At 49.8% G+C, this 21,280-nt stretch overlaps 1 protein-coding gene across 2 annotated transcripts in view; it reads right to left on the bottom strand.

Annotated features, from left to right (window-relative positions):
• Window positions 1-2,458: 2,458 nt before the first annotated feature.
• Window positions 2,459-21,280, bottom strand: part of LOC125109041 (two pore calcium channel protein 1-like) — a 51,837-nt gene continuing 33,015 nt past the window's right edge. For both annotated transcript variants that reach the window (XM_047745632.1, XM_047745631.1), the window contains exons 8-19: window positions 20,139-20,265; window positions 18,189-18,390; window positions 14,200-14,344; window positions 12,563-12,748; window positions 11,464-11,528; window positions 10,472-10,559; window positions 9,819-9,888; window positions 7,377-7,596; window positions 7,139-7,229; window positions 5,431-5,544; window positions 5,068-5,192; window positions 2,459-4,180 (exon numbers count right to left, since the gene is read on the bottom strand). In XM_047745632.1, coding sequence (XP_047601588.1) covers window positions 4,035-4,180; window positions 5,068-5,192; window positions 5,431-5,544; window positions 7,139-7,229; window positions 7,377-7,596; window positions 9,819-9,888; window positions 10,472-10,559; window positions 11,464-11,528; window positions 12,563-12,748; window positions 14,200-14,344; window positions 18,189-18,390; window positions 20,139-20,265 — 1,579 coding nt within the window. In that variant the 3' untranslated portion in view covers window positions 2,459-4,034. The remainder of the gene's footprint in view (window positions 4,181-5,067; window positions 5,193-5,430; window positions 5,545-7,138; window positions 7,230-7,376; window positions 7,597-9,818; window positions 9,889-10,471; window positions 10,560-11,463; window positions 11,529-12,562; window positions 12,749-14,199; window positions 14,345-18,188; window positions 18,391-20,138; window positions 20,266-21,280) is intronic.

Here is a 21,280-nt window from a genome sequence, read left to right as displayed (position 1 = left end):
ATTCACACCAATAAACTCAGCCTGACCACGGTGTCGTCCCAGCACTGCTGTTGCCCATCTGGTGTCTGATCTATGCCAAGGGCTTTACTTAAATAAACTTCACAGTCTCATTTCCTAGCAACAGCCTTTTCTCCAGGGAGAAAGGCTCCATCTGAACAAAGTAAGTTACTTTAAGCATTTCAGCCAAATAGTCTTTTTTTTTTTTTTTTTTGGTCCATTACCTGGTACAAATTATAGCAATCACCTTTAATTATAAATTAGTTTTCTGCATTGCACACACACCCACCCAATGTTTATCTGCACAAGGAAAAAAGCTCTAACCAAAGGACAGCTGAAATGTATGCATGAGAAGTCAGCATTGGGAGGGAGGAAACACAGCTCACGCCAGTAACGAGCCTGAGGTTTCCCTGAGAACAGAGCTGGGTCTTATCCATCCGTGTCCCCTGCAAAGCTGAGCAGGGGTACAGGTTATGCTAAGTGCTCCGACATTGGCTAGACTCAGCGTGGTTTCAAATTTAATATCTGCCTCGGGTCAAGACATCTTGTATTCATTCTTGGCCCTGGACTCCACGTTCTAAGTTCTAGCTAAGAATCAATCTGGTCCCGACTCCTAAACTATCAGTACCTTTTCCCTGTGGATCACATCTGTGGTCTAAGGAATGATTCTAAAACTGACTTTTCTAAAGACTAAGGACCTGCAAGTGTAACTCCCGCTTATCAGAAGTAAGAGCTATTAAATAGCTGGGCATTTCGCACAGTCTCTAAGGACACCCACAAGCTATTACTACCCCACACCTTCCTCTGCCACTGATCCTAGGACTCCTCATTCTTGGTCTTCCATTTTCCTCATTCCTGGAGTCAATCCATCTGTCCATCGGTTCCATTCTGGAATGTTTCAGACGAACCCCTGTCTGGACTGGCCTGGTTGTAAGCAGGCTAAGGTGCCGTAAGAGAGGAAACTACCCCCCCCCACCGCCCCAACACACACAGTAGCTTAGAGAAGACAAGTTATTAAAGTCTCCTGTTACAGTCTGGGGGTAAGTGACACTATGCTGGCACCAACTCTGCCACCCTCCACAGAAGTATTTCAGTACATTCTGATTGTTGCCATTCTCAGTCAAGAAGTGGAGAAGATGGAGAGACTGCTCCGGAGGGCAGGGCCAGTAAGGTGCAGACCTGGGTTGGGCTCACAGTCCAAGGGGCTGACACAATCATGTTGCCCATCCTCCTGCCGGGGAGACAGGAATAAAGTGGCCAGCTGGGAGACCATGTGCCAAAACGTGAGGGTGACATGTTCACTGAAAGGTGGAAGAAAGACCCAGAGAAAGGTGCCAATGGCAACAACTCTTGTTAGTGCTTCCTCTGAGATTGTTTCCTTGAAGCGGGCAGTGGGGCCCCCTTGTGGCCATGGGGACTGCTGCAGGTCAGGAGTAATTGGCTCCAGTCTCTCCCACCCAAAGGCTCATCCGTCAAGAAAATTATAAGAGGGCGCCTGGGTGGCTCAGTTGGTTAAGCCACTGCCTTCGGCTCAGGTCATGGTCCCACATTGGGGTCCCAGCTCTGCGGGGAGTCTGCTTCGCCCTCTGACCTTCTCCCTTCTCATGCTGTCACTCATTCTTTCTCAAATAAATTAATTAATTAAAAAATCTTTAAAAAAGAAAATTACAAGACAGGGTTTACTCTGTTACTGTTTAATGTCGAACAGGTGGAACAACATATAGGTCCACCAATAATTCAAGTTTTCAATCAATCACGAAACACTGATGGCATGCAACACTTGGCTGCATTGTGTGTGTGTGTGTGTGTGTGTGTGTATACAAACACACGTATATCAAGATGAAAAATACTGCTAAGTGAAAAAAGGCTCTTGGACTATATATACAAAAATGTCATGACATCCCACTTAGGATAAAAAATGCAATTACAGTTGACCCTTGAACATGAGCTTGAACTCATAAGCAGGTCCACTTATATATGGATTTTTTTTTAATTACAGAACTGTAAATGGATTTTCTCTTCCTTATGACTTAATTAACATTTTATTTTCTCTAGCTTTACCATAAGAATATAGTATATAATACACATTACATGTAAATTACATGTTAATCAGATGTTATGTTACTGGTAAGGCTTTTCTGGTCAACAGTAGTCTGTTAGCAAAGTTTTGGGGGGAGTCAAAAGTGATATGCAGACTTCTGACTGTGCTGGGATCGGTGCCCCTATACCCCCACCCCGTGTTGGTCAAGGGTCCGCTGCACATTCATGACAGACATGACTGTAAATGGGTAGGTGTGTTTCCAGAAGGACAAACAAGAAACTCAGCATTACCACTGGGAAGGGGGCTTCACATCGTGCGCAGAAGAATAAAGGGGAGGTGGGTGTCAGGAGAAGGAAGAATACAGAGCGACTTCTGACTTTTTACTATATTTCTGTGTTGAGTTTTTTTTTTTTTTTTTTAAATGTCTGCATAGTTTCTCACTTAAAAATGCCCAGCACGTGTTCAAGTTAAAAAAAAATTAAGTTGCCACTGGGTACACTGAGCGTATAATATTTAGTATAACAATACATGTTAGGTGTACGAAGAAATAAGAGCAGTCCGGAGGGCAGCAGGACTCCATAAACCCCATAAGATGGGGGTCAGCAACATCCCACCTTCTGAGGATTGTCATGGTAACAGAATTCTAAAGCAGCAATGCTGGATACCAGGTGTGGCTTTGAACCAGAAACAGCAGTCTGTGAGAGCAAGCGTCGAAGAGGCAGGGTCGGCATTCGTCTGCCCAACCTCCTCCTTCAGCCCCCTAGTCTTGGGGTGGGAGGTACCATCCATCCCAACTGCAGGGGGGCAAAAGGGGCACACAGGCATGACGGGGCATGGTCCGTGGGGAGCTGGGGTATGATGCCAGATGATCTGGCCCCAGAGGCTGTGCCCGAAACTTTGGCTTCGCTCCTACACCAGAGGTCACCTTCAGAACCGAGGAAAAGGCAGCCCTCCCAAGCTAGCTTCCGCTGTCACCCTGATGGGACACATGACTCAGGCCTCTCGGAGACCTCAGGTCATGGACCCTTGCCTTACAGTGGGTCCCGTGGGGAGGGGGGGGACAGAGGAATGAGGAATGAGGAGTTACACCCTGACAACTCGCTCAAAATGTGATTGCGAGGTACAGTAGTAGCCGGATTCGTAGAGACGGAAGGAAGGTAGAACAGTGCCTGCCAGGGCCTGGGGGAGGAGGGAACAGGCAGCGACGGTTGATGGGTTACAGTTCCACTGGAGATGACAAAAAGTTCTGGAGATCTGTTGCGCAACAACATGAATATACTTAAAACGACGGAACTATACACTTAGAATGGGTTACGATGGTGACTTCTTTGTTACGAGTATTTTCCACAATTAAAAATTTTGTTAATAAAATGATTTTAATTTCCCAAAAGGAGTGTGTCACTGCATTGGGAGAGTGCCAGCTGGGGAAAGTGACCTCAAAGAGCAACTTACTCAAAATCTTGCTATCACTGTAATTTAATGAAAGCTTTGAGAGCCTTCCCCAGAAAGAAAGGCAGTTGTGACAGAATTTTATTTTTACATGCGTGTTTTTCTTCATTTTGAATAAACACTGCATTTAAGAGCTGCTATACTAGATATAGTCTTTTACCATATTTAAATATTCAGAAGTTATTCACATAACACTGTAGCATAGGATTTAATAGAATAGCAAAATATCATATAAAAATCAATGAAAAGCTTCCATATCCCCACCGAAAGGACTTCACACACGTGCATGCATGTGTATGGTAAGTGCTCCTCATAATCTCTTCATAGGTCTTCCCCTCCTTACTGCTCTGACCAGACTCCAGAGCCACCCCAGGCAGGACACTCAGGGGCAGTCTCTCCAGCCCTTTCCACTGACCACTTAGGCAGGTGCCGCTGATGCGCAGGCTGGTCACAGCACAGAGACAACTTGGGCTGGAAAAATTATCTCCAGACAAGACATAATGGCCGCTGAGCTTGGTTTCTGGGTGTGGAGTTTTCCAGCCCAGAATCACGCACTGTTTTCAAAATTGGGAGCCTTGGGATATATGTCACTGGACGAGAAGTTCAGAATCTCATCCAAGGGTGGGCCTTCATCCTCCGGAGCAATTTCGGACTCAAACATCTGCTGTAGCAGGGCGTCCACGGTCCTGTACTCTAGGACGAAGAAGAAAGGCAGGCACGTGGGGTTGCACATGCTGGGGTCGGAGGGATCAGAGCCCAGCCCGAGCAGACATAGGCTTTCTGGAAGAATGGCCCCTGAGCCAAAGATAATGCTCTAAGCATGGCTAGCCAAACAGTCTTTGAAAGAAAGGATGAGGAAGTCAGAAAAGAATCGCTCATCTCTGCTGGCCCAGACTCCATGGAGATCCGCAGCCATGGAAGGTTCTAGAGACCAAGGAGCAGGTCTTCCCTGAAGGACAGAGGAGAGTGACACCCACCAGGGGCGTCCTGCTCCTGCCACTGTTCCTGCAATCTATGCATTGCTTTTCCTTTTAGGTTTAGTGCAGGCACCCCAGCCAAAGCCCAAAGTGACAGTCGGGTTGCTCTGGGTTACTCGGCCAATACGGCGAATAAAGTAATTAAAGTTGGGAAGGGCTCCTATGCCCTGCACATGTAGTTGAGGCCCTGGGGATACCACGGGAGGCAAAAAGACAGGGCTCAGCACACACGGAGCTGCAAGTCTACAAGGAAGACCGACGGCAACCAAACTGTCACTCAATGACAAATGGCATGCAGCTGGCATGGCAGGTCAGATTTGCATTCTGGAAACACCTCACTGGCTGCAGTGAGGAGCATGGATTGGAAGAAGATTTGCACTGGGTTAAAACTTACTTTTTTTTTTTTTTTTAAAGATTTTATTTATTTGACAGAGAGAGATCACAAGCGGGCAGAGAGGCAAGCAGAGAGAGAGAGAGGAAGAAGCAGGCTCCCTGCAGAGGGGACAGCCCAATGCGGGACTCAATCCCAGGACCCTGAGATCATGACCTGAGCCGAAGGCAGAGGCTTAACCACTGAGCCACCCAGGTGCCCCTAAAACTTACTTTTTGATGCAATTCTGAAGTACAATCCTTTTAAGGCCTTCCTTTTGTTGTCTCCATCATCCCCACTAAAGCCACTGTCCTTGACGTCCATGTTATCAACAAGCTTCCTATCGTGCATTTCTTCTCTTCAAGGAAGAACAGACATGAAACAGGGTCAGGTCCCTCAGTTGAGCCCCTCATGTGTCCTCCCAGCCATGGCTCCGTGTCCCCATCCAGTCACATCCAGGGCTCTCCTCTGGTCAGTGAGGGTCCCTGAGAACCAGCGCACAGGCCCACGCTGGACGCCATGGGGCACTGAGGGAGTGAACGTGGCCGGTCCTCTTCCAAAAGTCTGAGTGACACCAAGGGGAACACACTACTTACTCTTGGATTCCCACTCCAAGCTCTTGAATCTTCCTCTCAATGGCAGTTTCGACTTCACTTTTTTCTAAGGAGTATGCCACAAAAAACGCCTCCAGGATGAATGCTATGAAAATACTGAGAAAGAGTGAGAGGTAGAGGGTGTGAGCCATGGTACAGGTGACATGAAATCCTAGTTCCAAAGAATGTCTGAGCCTAAATAAGACAGCAGCCCATTGTTGCCAAGACAATACAACATGGAAGGGAGAAATGACAGACACAACACTTCTCAAGTATTGGACCCAATTTTCATTCATTTGGAAAAATCATTCTTCTTTTATAACCTATTTAAACAGTGAATATTAAAAAGAAAATATACTTTCTTTCTAGGGGAAGCTTAAGCCAAACAATTGTTGAATTATTTCTCTATGAATATCTCAAGTTTCCGCACAGCCTGGTGTGGGACACAACACACAGAGGGACAACTTAGGGATGTCTGTCTACGAAGACATCCCAAGATGTACAGCTCAGCGATGCTTCCCTCCTGTTCCCGACTCAGGCCAGGATAACAAAGATAAAAAGCTCACTTTGCCCTCCCTGGGCATCTGCTTACATTCCAAGTGAAACTAAAGTCTCTTCCCACTCCCCCAAACACACACACACAGGAGAGGAGGGACAGGCCCAGCAGTTCTCTATAAGATCAGTTTCCTTCTCTTGGGGTTCCCTCCTGCACTCCCCCTCCAGCTGGTATGCGCCACACTGCTCAGTGGGGATCAAGGTTCGAAGGTTCAGGAAACTGACAGGAGAGGGGCAGAAATATCCCTGTCCCTGCTGGTCCCAGGGCTCCGGTAACCTCTGTAGGTGCCACCCAGAGAGGCACTTCTCTCTTGCTCCTTCTACGTCTCCCGTTTAGGTTGTGTAAGGACAAGCAGGCCTGGCGGAGCTACCCATGGACTTTCTTCCCCTCCCCTCCCTCAGCCAGGATTCTTGAGTCCTTCTGGAACCAAAGTCAATACGGTGGTAGCTGGCCACCGCGGGCCTGGCGTGACAAGAAAGGCATGGGTGCTGGGCTGTCCCCCCAAAATGGCAGGCCCAAAGCTGTGAGAGGGGTATGACAACCAGAAAACCTCTCTGGAAGAGCAGTCCAGCCTTCTAGGGGACTCAGGCTCGGGTCCCATGAGGAACGAAGGAGCAAGAATCAGAGATATAGGACTATTCTATAGTCCTATTTACAATCTTTTATTTTATAGGTTATCTTATAATCTTTTATTCCCTTTTATGCCCTTTCCAGTGGTGGGATGTCACAGTGGCTCTCAAACAGCGACTGAGGGCTCTCCTGGAAGAGGGGCTAGGACAGAGCAGTTCCATCCTACCTGCTAGGACAGGGAGGGACCAGAGTGGGACAACTAGGGAACCGACTGGGAGGCTCTGAGAAGCCAGCAGATGGCTGGATTTCAGCAGAGGGGGAACGGTATGCTCGAGGGGTGCAGTCTGGGTCAGGAAGGAGAGGATCACTGGCCGGGGCACCAGGGTCCTTCTGACTCAAACAACTTAGGAGACTGGGAGACATGTATTCTGGTACAGATGTGCACTGGGAGACAGTGATAAACGCCAAGTGTGAAGGAAAGTCAGACTCCTCCCTTGCAGGCCCGCCCACAGCACACACCAGGTGGCTGGAAGAAAGGGGAGGGGAGGAGACGTGGACTTGCCAACCCGGCCGGAGTCAACTCACTTAACGATGAGAATGACGACCACAACGTGGAAGCTGATGAAGTACAGCTTGGCCGCCTGGTGAGTCACGAGGGCAAAGCCGCCTGCAAGGAGTGCGCAGCTAAGGAACCAAGCCTTCGGGGAGCTCAGCAGGGTGCCCTGGGTGCTCCTCGAAGTCCCTCCGGGCGCCTTTCCCTCCCACCCCAGCCCAGCGAGCAGACAGCCTGGGGGTGGGGGGCATGCCTTCATGGAAAGGATATTGTGCCACTGGTTAACCACCGTGAGCTCCATGAGCACGATGAACGAGGAGGCCAGGTCATTGAAGTTATTCTTGCAGTACCTGTCCCGGGCAAACGCTGAGTCTTTCAAGGCTGGGTTCCCACACACCAGAGCATCAGGGGTGGTGAGATTCCGGTCGAAGAACCGGACTTTGCCGTGGAATGCTTCCATCCCGATGATAGCGAACACGTAGTAGACCACCTGCAATGGGCAGCCCTGGTCAGCAGGGGGCGCACGGAGCTGCGGCGTCACAGCACGGGGCCAGGAGCCTGCAGGAGAGGCCCAAGGACTTCGGACAGAGGTGGGTCACCTGGGCAGAAAGGGGTGCTACTCTGATTCCGGGGTGGCTGCCCTCCCCAACCCAGGCCTGAGCGGTGTCAGGCTGGGGAAGGGTGGACGCCGAGGGACGGAGGACAGGGCCAGCGGGACCACACCACGACCCCTCCCGTGGGCATACAGAGTCAAAAACGAAGCTGCTGGGCAAGTTAGTGGCTTAAATACTTAATATTAACAATGGTTGGTCCTCTAGGAAAACAATAATAAAGTTGTATCTTTACCCTGTTTTTTATAGGAAAATAAATTCCAAAAGTACCAGAGGGTCAAATGTAAAAAAAAAATGAAAGAACTGGAAAAAAAAATTTTTTTGAGTAGGAAAAGGCCCCACTAAGCATGATTATAAAAAAATAAAAGATTATAAGATAATCTATAAAATAAAAGATTATAAATAGAACAATAGAATTTATTTAAATTTTTATACAGCCCCCAAAATACACAACAAAAATCCTCTACATAGGGGAATAAAAACACTTCAAAAAACAAAACAAAACAAAACAAAAAAGGGACAGAGAAGGAAAAGTAATTCCACTATAAACTACTTACCAACAGCCTATTTCCTTAATTGGCAAAATACTCTTGCAAATTGTATTTAAAAACGAACAGAAGAATGGACCAAGGATATGAACACGCAGTTTACCGAAAAATAAAGGAAAGTGCCCAAAAGAACACGGAGAAGGCGCTTCGCCTCGTGAAACACGACAGAAGCACAAGGCAGAGCAGCACAGTGCCATTCTGTCCCCTGTCAGACTGGAGGACGGGACAGTGATTCGCAAACCCCAGCTGCGAGGAGGGCAGAGGAACAGGCTGGGACACGCTGTCGTTGGGGAAACACAGGGAGCACGCCTTCGGAAGGCCACGTGCCACCATCCACCCAAGGTCTGAACACATTTCCCCTTTGACCTACCAGCGCCGTACCAGGGGACACACCCGGTGGGAACAGAAGCGCTAAGATGCAGGTCCAACAAGGGCCCTGCCCGTGCCCCTTGTGATGGCGAAAAGGTGGGATCACCCAGTGGTCTGTCCATCGAGGGGCTGGTCAAATGTGTTCTGGAATCTTCCCTCCGTGGAACACTTCTTTTTTTTTTTTAAGATTTTATTTATTTATTTGTCAGAGAGTGAGAGAGCACAAGCAGGGGGAGCGGCAGGTAGAAGGAGAGGCGAAGCAGGCTCCCCCCTGAGCAAGAAACCCGCCGCAGGACCTGAGCCAAAGGCAGACACTTAACTAACTGAGCCAGCCAGGTGTCCCCGTGGGACACCTTTAATCACAGCAGAGCGGACATGATGAGTGTGTCCTCCAGGACATATGACAAAGATATTAGGTGGAGGAAAGCCAGGCAATATTTTGTGTGGATCCTTCCAGCTGACTAAAGAATAAACCAGACACATACAGACACATCTGGAATGTACTTGTCGTATACATAGAGATATTCAGAAAGAGTAACAAGAATCTTTTAATAATGGTTGTCTCTGGGAAAGACGCATGTGGGGGATGGAAATGGGACACCTGAAGTCAGCCTTCCATTGTTTGGTAGAATAGGATTTCTTACCATGATAACAGAAAAGCAAAGCAAGGACACTGCGGCAGTGTGACCACAGGTAACTGAGCCCCCTCATTCACGGCGTGAGACCCCTCGAGTGGGAGCCCCCAGGCCTCTCACAGCCCTGGGTGGCTGTGTTCTCACTGCTGGGGATCTGAGGGGCAGGCAGGCTTCAGCCACAAGCTGAACAAAGGAGGATCTGAGGCCAGGGTAGGGGGTGGACAGCCATGAGCCAGGAGGGGCCTACACCCCAGAGAAGCACCTGCTGGCCAGGCACACCCACCTGGACCGTGGGTGACAAAGAGACCATGACTGAGTGAGCCCACTGAAGTCATGGTGTTTATCGCCGTAGCCATGAACCTTAGCTGGCATACACCCAGTGTTTCCAGACACTGAATATTTCTAAACAGGCCCACAAGACACCAGGGAGTCTCATTTACTTCATCTCCCTTTCTTTTCCTCACTTCAAAGAAGGCTTCCCGAGAGCTGCTGAGAATGAACGTCTCACCACTTGTTCACGCAGAATGGTCACAGGCGCAAGCCACTTACCAAGATGAGTCCACCAAACGTCAGTATCGTGGGACCAATGTTTATTAAGGTGGTCACAATAAGCCGAAACCTAGGATGAAACAAAGTTTTTACCACAAGAAGGCAGAAGGGAAGCCATCAGGGAAAACCAACACCCCACCAGCAGGTTTGGCTTAATATCCCCTCCCCCCTGGTCCTGGACCTGTTCTTTAGACACTGTCAGGAATGTGCCCTTTGAGCTGTGCACCACTGGGGAGTTACTCAACCTCTCTGAGTTTCATTGTCATCGCCAGTGAACACAGGGTCATAAAGGCCCCTATCTATATCAAGTGCGGTGGGAGGAATTGCACAAGACAACGGTGGGCACACTTGGAGGAGCCTCAGCAGCCACCAGAGCCACCACTCTGCAGCCATGCACAGCAGGCACGGTGACGGAAAGGGCCAGGAGGACAAAAGCAACGGATGGAACCCCTGCCCTCGGGGAGCTGCCCTCTGAGTGCTCCTTGCCATTTTCGCAGGCTTCCCCCCACCACCACCACCCCAAGAGTACCGGGTCCTGCACACAAGGAGCACTCGGGGCTTCTCACGGGGTGTGTTGATGGATCGGAGGCAAGAATGGTTTCTGGCAGGCTGCGGGGTGGGGACCCCGTGAGGGCACATCACCCCGTCTTTACCTCTGAATGCTGACAATGACCCGTAGGAGCCGGAGGATCCTCAGAATCAAGACAATATCCAGGACCTGCTGACTGTTGTATTTGCTGGCTAGAAAGAAAAACCGCAGCCATATGATGTTCTGTTTTGTGAGTGCCTCAGGCCTGTCCCTTCTATTCCAGGAGGTGTGAGGTCTGGGTTCAGGGGAGCAATGGGGCTTCACCTGCAGAGCCCGATGGGGGCTCCGAGCAGTGAGGAAGCAGGTGCTGAGTGAGTGGCTCATGCCGCCTTGGGTGTCCCTCCCAGCCCCGACCTAGAGAGTCATGAGTCGGTGTAGACTTCAGACTGGCCTTAAGAAATGACTGTGGATCAGGTTCTACAGAACACATTTCTACAAGCCCTTCCTTCCCCAGTATCCCTTTCCTAGAGTCTTGTTAGGAAGCTGCACTATTATAGAGCCCCCATCGGGCTCCTTGCTCAGCGGGGAGACTACTTTTCCCTCCGCCCCTCCTCCTGCTTGTGCCCCTCTCTCTCTCTCTCTGTCAGATAAACAAAAATAAAATCTTGAGGTGGGGGGTGGGGGGAGGAGCTGCCTTATGTCTAAACAGCGCCCTCTGCTGTCTGCTGGTAGGAGTGCGTGCGTGGCAGGCAGACTGAAGAGGACAGCGGGCCAAGGACCATGCAGAATTCCCACTGCGGCTGGACCCTGGGGGGCGAGTGAGATGGGCAGGGGGTCAAAGTCATAGAGGTTAAGCCATGAGACAGAGGGCAGTTTTGGAGAGGAGCGGACCAGGTGGGTATCTGGTGTGATAGATGCATACAAATGCGTTCTCTAATACACAGTTAAACACAAAGCCACCAGCCCTCTCCAGAGCATGGAACACTCCTACTAACCCTCTTGTGTCTCCACTACCCCCTCCCAAACCCCTCACTGGTGTGCGGCGGAAGTCCAATAAAGACACCACATTGAATGCATGGTCCCAGGAGGTGGCGAAGCCAAGGGCCCGGCACTGACCTGACTGAATGGTGGTGTTGGCCACAGTGGCCACCAGGGCGGCGACGATGATCAGTGTGTCAAACCTAACGGTGCAGAAGCAAAGTTGGTGAAGGCTGGAGGGAAAAGACTGTCAAGTTCAGGATACAACCCACCCTGAGAAAACTTGGAATCCGGTATCTTATGCAAAGCAATGAACCAGCCATGAAACTGACTTCTGTAACTTTTAGAACAGCGGAGACAAAAAAAGAAACGCTGCGTCTGAACAATCCAATGATCATTTACCGGCTGCTCCAATGAACCCCCAAGGGGATTTGCAGCAATCACACAATTCTTACCACGTTGTCTTCCAAAGTAACTAGATCCTTGCAAAGAGACTTTGGCACAGTTTCAGAATATACAGTATAATCTTTCTTGGTATTAATTTTACTAAGTGTTTGGTAACTTTTTAATGGAAAGGGGTAATATCCATCATAGCATTACTTTTCTTTCTGACAACAGTGCCAAAGCACTGACAAGACTGGCTAGTTCCTCTCTGGCCACACGCGCATCCTAGAGAGCTTCCTGGCACCGAGAGCAATGATCACGGAGATCCAACTCTGGTAAGACAGGCGTGTGTGTGCCTTATGTCTCTGCATCCTGCAATTCTTAACACACGGTGGCATCTGAGATGGTCTGCAGCACGGGGGCGATGGTTCCAGACCAGGAGGTCCCTAGCCTGGAGAAGAATGAGGCCCCAGGTGACACATCCCATGTGGGAAAGAGCTTGTTATTGTCCAGGCAGACACATGCCACATTTTTTGATAAAAAGACTAGGGAATGGGCCAAGGGAGCTATGGAAGGGCCTCCTTGGGTATAATGCTCTAAGGTCCTTCCCAAACCCAGGATGCCACGATCTATGATTCTAATTTTAATGAAAGTTCGTTCAAACTGACCTCATAAAATAACAGCTCCGTCTGTCCCAGATGTTCCCACACCCCCAAGACTGCATGATAAGATGCCCCAAAACTAGGCATCTGGAGCTTGGGAAAACTACGAGATTCCCCCAAAGAGACAGAAAACCCCCACTCTCTGCCCACAGCCTCTGCCCCCACCCCCTCCCCAGAACACACGTGCTCACCAGTTCCAGAACTGTTTCTTGCCAAAATAGGCTCTGGGCTCGTACGTGTACAGTTTAAGAAGAATTTCAATAATATAGAGAGAAAGGAAAAGCCACTCTGCGTAGGAAATGAAGGGGTTTTTCTCATCCAGGGCGATGAAAATGGCATTTATTAGAATGATGATATCATAAACCCAGACAAAAATCCTGCCATGAGGGGAAAAAGAAGAGACTCTATCATCCCACGTTTCAGTGAAGGGAGCACGTTCAGAGGCTTTTACGGGCTACTTTGTTCCCGACAATGTGATGACTAGGAGATACCCCCAACCCCCATCCCAACACACACACGCACACATGCACACTCGTGACTCAAGTTAGTGAAGGTTCCAGCACGGCCAGGATCCTCAAATTCACCTGCCTCCCCCTGATGCTGGTGCAGTCCTTCGGCCAAGGAGAAAATGAAGACGCAGTGACCAGGGGTGGGGGTGGGGAATAGAGGCCTGGTTTTCCCAGGTCCCCCTCTGGGGGCATGGTACCTGCATCAGACAAAAGGTTAGGCAGAAATGGGCCTAGGAGAAGGTTTAGGGCTTAGCAAGGGATCATGACATCTCTTCTACTTGTCCCCAGAAAATTAACATCCTTCACTAAGAAAGTTTCTGAAAACCTCTTCACCCCTAATGCACACAAGCCTTCCCTGGGACTGACATGTCCATCTTCCTCACCGAGTCCAGGGTGGGATGGGTGAAAAACGACCAGAGCTGGGCTCTGACCCAACTTTGCAATTACAGAGCAGGTTACTCTGCTCACGTACCTGTCCCCTGTGCTCCACAGAACCCCGGGCGAACCCTGGGCATGGCCTCGGGAAGACGGGAGGGGCTCCTACCCCACTGCTCTCCGTGAGGCTGTAGGCTAGGACCCTGGATGCCGCACGCGGACACACAAACATCCAGCACGTGAAACACATCACAAATTCAAGGCTGGGATCAATGGGAAGAAACCTCTACATAAAGGGCTTTGGTAACTGTCGAACACGGGCAGCCCCTACGGTGTGCCCGCACCACAGGCTGAGCCACCTTCCAGGGTTTCTGAACCATTCTCTTCCGTGAAACACTAAATTCAAGGACGGCAGGGGGATGAGCCACTAATGACAGGGGCACTCCAGGCCATGCATACGAAACCTAAGATCTCCAACCAGAATGAATGGTTTTGTTCTGGAGTCCACTTACTTGAGACTAAGACAATTAATTGGCCTTCTTCACGACCATTCTGCTAACTCAAATTCATGAGTTTTTAACCACTGACTTTACAAAATCAGAGTGTCGTCCGTGAAAGCAACTTCCTAAGGACATGGGTGGGGCTGGAACCTTCTAATTTCGGAGAGTACTTAGCTTCTCGGGCTCAGAGAGCACATCCAGTCTGTGGCCCTTGAGCATCTTAGGAAACAGAGCAGAAGGAAACATAATCGAGAAGCCTGTCCTTTTGGTTAAGGTCACACAAAGCACGTCCAGAACCCTTTACAGGCCTCCCTAAGAAACCAAAAGCAGCAAGCAAGGGGCTGATTTACAGCTTCAATAATGAAATACATTCAGTCCAGACAGCCTTGGCAAACCCCTCTATTTTTAAAGCAACTTGAGAAAAACTGCCCCCATCTCACTTGCCTGTGCCGAACCATCCTCTGGACCAGGAGGCTTGCGGACGACTGGTAAACCCGTGGCATCCACTCTTCCAGTGGGTGTCTCTTGATGTTCATGGTGACCACCTGAATGTTGAGGAGGTCAGCCAAGCGTAGAAAGTTCATTTTGTCTACAATGTAAAAAAAAAAAAAAAAAAAGAAAAGAAAAGAAAATTGATCCCAAGTTTTTGGGATTTGCCCACTGCGACCGACACTAAGGTTCAAAGAGTGATGTCAAGTCAGCGCACTCTTGTTTCTGCATTTCCCAGATGAAGATCTGAAGCTTCAAAGGGTGAACACCCAAGGTCAAGGAGCCAGCAAATGGCAGAGCCCCCCACCTGTCCTCATTCAGACCTGCAGCCGACCCAAGGCCACCAACCGTGGCACGTGATTTTGCTAGTTCACAGATGATGCTCCCTCACCCCTGCCTTCCACCCACCTTCTGCCTCACATGCACCCCACCCTGCTTTCAGTGTCTGCCTGACTTAACTTTCCAGCCTCAACTCTACCAAGCCTCCAAGACAGGTGTAATCCACACCCTTCCTCAAGCTCCTATCCTCTTCTCTGCACCTCCCTCCTTCCTGCCCCTTCTCAGAGATTCACTCAGACCCACAGCTTCCACAGCAAGTTGGCCCGCCAGCTAGGCCAAAGTTCGCCGAGCACCTTCTTGACAAGCCTGGCCCCATGCAACTACCAAGCTAGTGTTCTCCAGACCCGCCCACTGCCCAGGGTCCCTACCCCGTGCACCTCTCCCCAACCAGACAGGTCAGATGCTGACCACGTGTCAACCCTGCTTGTGCATGGACTTCCTGCTCCGTACAACTGAATGAATTTCACCTCAATGGATGGAATCAGAATGTTTAAAGGACATTGCTGTTCCCCACAAAGTCCTTCTTACAATGTTTTTCCAAGTTTTCTTTGAAAACTAAGTTGAAGTTTAGAAATGAAGTTGACATTTGGAAAATTTAAAGAAATCTTCGATGCAGAGCGGGTCTAGCCAGAACAACTGGCAAAGGATGGAGTGGGCATTTTTTTTTTTAAAAGATTTTATTTATTTATTTGACAGACAGAGATCACAAGCAGGCAGAGAGGCAGGTAGAGAGAGAGAGAGGAGAAAGCAGGCTCCCTGTTGAGCAGAGAACCGGATGCGGGGCTCGATCCCAGCACCCTGGGATCACGACCTGAGCCGAATGCAGAGGCTTTAACCCACTGAGCCACCCAGGCGCCCCTGGAGTGGGCATTTTTTATGCCATGCAGGGCTTCTCATTCCGAGGGCCTGGCGGATATCCACGGCTCTGTTCCAGTTTTCAGGAGCAAACAACAATGAATGATGGCTCTACCACAGCGTGGGCTGTGCGAGAAAGATGCCATCAACAGATGCCCAGGCAAAGAACAAGACTCAGGCCTGGCAGAAGTGTGGCCTTCTCTGAGGGAGGAGTCTGAATCAGGCACAGCCTTGAGTGATGTGACACACTCATGTTGCTATCTTCCCTACTGGTGGTAATGGTCCTAAGAACATTCTGGAAAAACATGAGGCTTCTCGCTTCTGGAGGAGTTACCATGTCAACCAGGCCCCACGTTTCCTTTGCCATGGCTATTCTTGGTCAGCATGAAAACATTCTACAGCACAGCGGGTTTGGGCCATGCCTCATTCTCAGGCTCCTCTGCTCCCTTTTGTCACTGACCAGCCTCCTTAGGTACCTCGTACAGGCCTCACCCTCTGCAAGGTCACTACCCACATTCAAAGAAGAACCTCTGCAGATGGGCAGAGGTGGTGGTGGTGTTTGGTACCCGGATCTTCTCTGGCACTCTCTAGAAAGTTGTGTGGTGGCCTCAAAGAACCCCTCCTTCCTCTTGCTCGTGGAATTCATGGAGGGATACATCCAAATGAGTAGGGGAGCCAGGAAACTTGAATGGGTCTGGTATGCTCCGTATTTATCCCACACAGCTGAATAGCATCGTTTAAGACCTACCCTACTTCCAGCCCAGAACATGGAAGAAGCTGACAAGACAAAGAAAAGCAATTCATCCTCCCACTTGGGAAATGACTGTCGAAAGTTAGACTGACCTCATCAACAAAGAAGTTCATATGAGTATGTCCTGGGGACCATGTGTATCTTTTCTGGATGAGGAGACACCCAAGTATATGGGCCTCCCCACGCCTGACAGACAGAGACAAAGATTACTAAAAGCCCCCATCCCTAGGTTTGGAATATCTCAGCTTTTACTACCAATCCTGGAATTCACTTTACAGAAGGAACTGCAAAGAAAGCTCGTAAGACCCTAAAGATTCATTAGCATCTTCAGAGTCCCAATCATCTAGAAGAAACAGAGGTACTAAACCATCAAAGGAGAATTCTCAAAAACAGAGGGGCTGAAATCTGGGAACGCCTGGGCTAGAGTGACCAGCCATGCCACCCCAGTTCTTGAGGTGGGACATCCAGAGGGACCCAAGTCCTGACCGTCTCCTCTAAGTACTAGAGCAGTGGTCTTCAAAGAGTGGTCCCTGGGCCACTGCTGGGCCTGTCCTTGTGTTCCCCACCCTCCATGGGATAAATGCTGAATATAGAAACTTATAGAACTATGGCCAGGATCATGTCCGCTGACTCTAACAAGGAAAAAATGGGACTTGGATTTTACACTTTTTCATTTCATTTTCCCGAGGATTGATTTTTGCTGTACTTCACCGAAGTGTCACCAAAATGACTGGTGGGACACTCAGCAGCTTCACAACACACAGCTTAGGAAGCACTGTGCTCAGGGGTGGCCCAGGACACCAGCTGCCCTTCCCCATCATCCGCACAACTCTAATCCTGACACGCTGAATGGCACAGGGAACCCCTGCCCATCCCTAACAGGGGACACCAAGGCAATTATTCAGGCTCTAAGAAGCCTGGCTCCTGACTCGATCTTCAGAGCCACGGCATGGAGCGGGATGGCTGAGGAGACTTGCTTGGGGCTCAAGGGAAGTCGCATGTCAGATCCTGCTCATTCAAGAGGAGAAAGGCCCTCTTCCATCCTGGATCCCAAACTCTCACTGGAAGACATGAGCTCCGCCCATTTAGCAGTGTCTTACTGTACATCTCTCTCTGTTCTCTCTCTTCGAGTAAGTTCTAGAGACTCGCTGTCATCTCCTTCTCCCACCTGCATGGAGTCCTCCTAAGGCCCACAGCTCTCCGGAACTTGTTTGAGGGTCCTTGTCTCAGGTAAATTTACATCCGGTCAGAGGTATCCCTTCCCTTTTGGTATGTTTCCATCTAGACTCTTCTGGAAACAGATGACGTGAGGGTGTTCTAGAGTTTGGGATATATTTTAGTCACCTCACATCTTGTCACCACAATTTCCCGTTACGTGACTACCAGAATCTGGGGCGGTTTAGCCCAGTGACAAAAAGCACAGGCCTTGGAGTCGGACGGGCTTAACCACTTTGCAGCTGCGCAGCCATGGGCAAACTCCCTAACCTCTTCCAGTCTCACTTTCCATACCGACAAACAAGGACGACAAACATCCCTACCTCAGTGATCGCGTACACGCCACATACAGAAAACAGTCAGGATAGCGGCTCACGCCTGACACGCATAGAACAGATATGAAGTACTATTCGTAATAACGACCAGCCACGAGTGCCTGAACTTTAGGTTACTTTCAACTTTTTGCTTTTGAAGACTGAATGTGACATAGATGCTGTCCCTAAAGCAGGGTCAGCAGTGGAATGACCAGGACAGGGTAAGGGCTTTAAGGTCTCTTTACACGTTGAAACTCGCATGGGGATGGCCCCGTCAGAACACAGCATAAGGCCCTGAATCCCACCTGACTGTTCCCAACAGAGGTGCCCACCTATATTTTTATTTGCAAATTTTAGAAAATTAAAAAAAAAACACACAAAACAGTAGTGCTGTTTTACGAATTGCTTTCGGGAGCCACCCACTTTGGAAAGTACGGTGAAGAGGAATGTCAGAGGCCAAGGCTTCTTACCCACGTAGCCCTTCTGTCCCTCATCGGAGATTCTCAAAAGGAGCTCCAGGTGGGGACTGCTGATGTGTGGCATCACAGTCCTGGCCAGCCGCCTCCACTGGGCCTCCATCACCACAAATTCTGAGCCCACCTTGACCTTCAGAATGTTGAAAGCCTCCATCATTTTGTGACGTTTCAGGTACACCAGCTTGCGAATCTCGTTCTTAAAAAACAAAATTGTGGTCTTCAAAAGAAAAAAATCAAGAAAGTCTTGTTCCTTTCCCCTAAACGTGTCAAGATAATTGACGAGCCAAAGAGAAGGCACCAATGGGTCTATTATTAGGCAAGGTCTGTAATCCCTCCCCAGCCGCAGGTCCACGAAGCTAACCCGTCCCCATAAATGAAACTCATCTTACCAAGTCTACGGGAGGGAGCACGTGAAGGATAATCTGTGTGGTGAGAAACAGAACAGCAGGAGGCAGACTGGTCCCAACTCCACTCTGCCCGGTAGGAAGGGAGATTCCAGAAAGGAAGGAAATCGGATGTGCTGCTGAGACACGGGGAGACCCCGAAAAGGGAGAAGATAGAGCTACCATTAAGTCAATCAAGAAAGAGAAGGGGAGGAGGAGAAAAGTCGGGGAAGTGAAACTTGGCTAGAAGTGATCCGGAAGGAAGAGGTCGAGAGCAGGAAGGACAGCTGGGCCTGCCTGGAGCTGCCATCTGGCCTTGGCGCAGGGAATCTTCCAGGGACAGTAGGCTGGACGGGCCTCCTCGGGTTACAGTCACCTGAAGGCCACTCCTGCTATTCCCTGTAACCCCGTTACCCAATAACATCATCACTTTATTGATTACATGGCTAGGCTGTAAATTTTTAAGGGGTGTGGGCTGTATCTTAATTGTCTTTGACTTCTCAACACTTGGACTAGTGCTGGGTGCTAAAGCACATTTAAGATGTTTGCTGACTAATCCCTGTTGCAGAGGATGACCCAAAGTAACACTGCATTGAGACCAGGGAGCTACAGCAAAACAGTTCTGTCCAGCAGTGACAAAGGAGAGGCACGCCAGGCTCTTTAGGACAGCCTCTTTCCACCCAGGGGGAGGAAGTGAGAGTAGAAGGGTCTCTGAGGCCTGGCCTCTGGGGCAGGGCCAGCTCAAGTCTCCACAGTGCAGAGACTCCGCAGGACCGGGTCAGGCCAGACACCTTCCAAGGCCATTTGGACCAAATCTCAGACTCAGCCCCACCACCTGCTTGCACCTTGAAGTTCTCCCTGACTTTCTTCTTGTTCCCTGGTGGCCCTATCCCTATGCAATGAAAAATTCAGAACAGAACCAAAACGATCAAGAACTAGAAGGCAATGTCTTCCCTTAAGGAAAGCCTCTCTGTGCAGCTAGTTTTACAAGATGAGAAAACAACCAACCAAGCAGAGATGTGTGCGGTGGGGGTGGGGTGAGGGAGGTGATGCAGCTGAGGCATCCCAGTGGGTGCTGGGCTGGACATAAAGCAGCCTCCACCCCGAGCAGTCAGAACCCTCTGCCCCCCCAACACCTCCGGGAATTCTCCAGACATAAATCAAATAGGCAGGTACCCAGGCAGAAACTATTGGCTTGAAAAAGTTTCTGCTTCTGCCGGAGAGCAGAAAAGGAGTTGGGGGCTTGGGGAATATCTCCAACTCTCATTCTTACACAGAACATTTCAAGGAGCCATGAACAACTTCGTGCCTTAAGAGCAAGGAGCAAAGCAAGGGCTGCTGCTGCCCATGATGTCCAGACACACTGTCAGAGCCGTAGCAAAGACTGCTAAGGAACCACCCCACCCAGCAGAATAGAGCAAGACACCACAGAAGTCTTCAGATCGGCTGGAGCAAAAAGAAAAAGGACACTTTCAAGTCCAAAGCAAATGTGTTCGCCAGTGGATCCAGCCCAGATGCCCAGCCCCCGGCCGCCACCCCCCGTTCCGCTCACGCACGGTACCTTCAAGTGCTTCCTATAATTGTTGTAGACCACAGCCAGAAAGACGGACATGAAGATGTAGGTATTGATGATGATGTAGGTTATGAAGTACAGAGAATACCACCAACTGAAGTTATAGGCAGGCATCCTAGAAGGAAAGAGTCACGCGGCATATTTTTTCATAGCCTTGGCCCCCAGCACACAAAAGGCCAGCCTCGGGCACAATCCACATACACGAGGTGCAGCAGGTCCTTCTCCCTCTCTCACTTCCCCTAGATGGTGTAGTGCTGTGCCATGAGACCGCAGAGCCACGGCCGCCCCTAACGCTAAACAGCCAGCTCCACGCTTGCCTTCTTGATTTCTTAGTGCCTTATGGAGGCGGCAACTAGGACTTGGGAGATCCCTCAAGCCCACTCCCCCGCTTCACAATGAGAAAATCAAAGCCTAAAAAGGCAACTGACTTGCCCAGAACCAAGGAAGGAATCAAAATGTGGCTTAGGCTTATATTTAAGGCTCTTCAGGACACCAGGATGCCTTGCTGGTGGGCCAGGTCATTTTCTAGCCACTCGAGGACATGAGAAGGAAAGGGAACCCTTAACAATGGCGCCAGGGCGAGAGGCATAAATCAGGATGTGTGCTCACTCCACCTTTAATGGAAATTGGATTTCATACATTTCATACAGGGAGTCGGGGGGCACGGCCGGCCGCCCAGGATCTGAGGGAAAGATCCAAGAGGACGCACGGAGGGCCAGACCTGCACCTCGCCACGAGTGTCTGAGCCAGACCCAAGAGTGAGCAACGACCGAGATCAAGTCAATGTCACGAGCAAACACAGAACTAGATGACAGAAAGCCTTCCCCTGCCCCGACGTGCAGTATGGCCTGAGGTGGGATTGACATTTCCAGTTAGAGCCCCGTCCATGCCCTGGCCCCCAAGAGATGTCTACTCAGCGTAGCACTGTTTAACAACTTTACTTCCACAAACAAGGTTAATCCATAACACGAAGGACATTAGAGGGGTGGGGAAACCACCACAGGATGTTTTCTTCCTAAGAAAACTCCACATGTGTGGAGAATTGGCATTGTGAGGAGGAAGGCACCAACTACTAATCTTTACGTTTCTTTCCTGTTTCATTTAACCAGAAAAGCACATCGATGTTTAGG

Source organism: Lutra lutra, chromosome 9 (assembly GCF_902655055.1).
Source record: "Lutra lutra chromosome 9, mLutLut1.2, whole genome shotgun sequence".
In the NCBI taxonomy this organism is placed as follows: Eukaryota; Metazoa; Chordata; class Mammalia; order Carnivora; family Mustelidae; genus Lutra; species Lutra lutra.
Note: the sequence above shows the minus strand (reverse complement) of the source record. Positions and strands in the feature narration are given on the sequence as shown.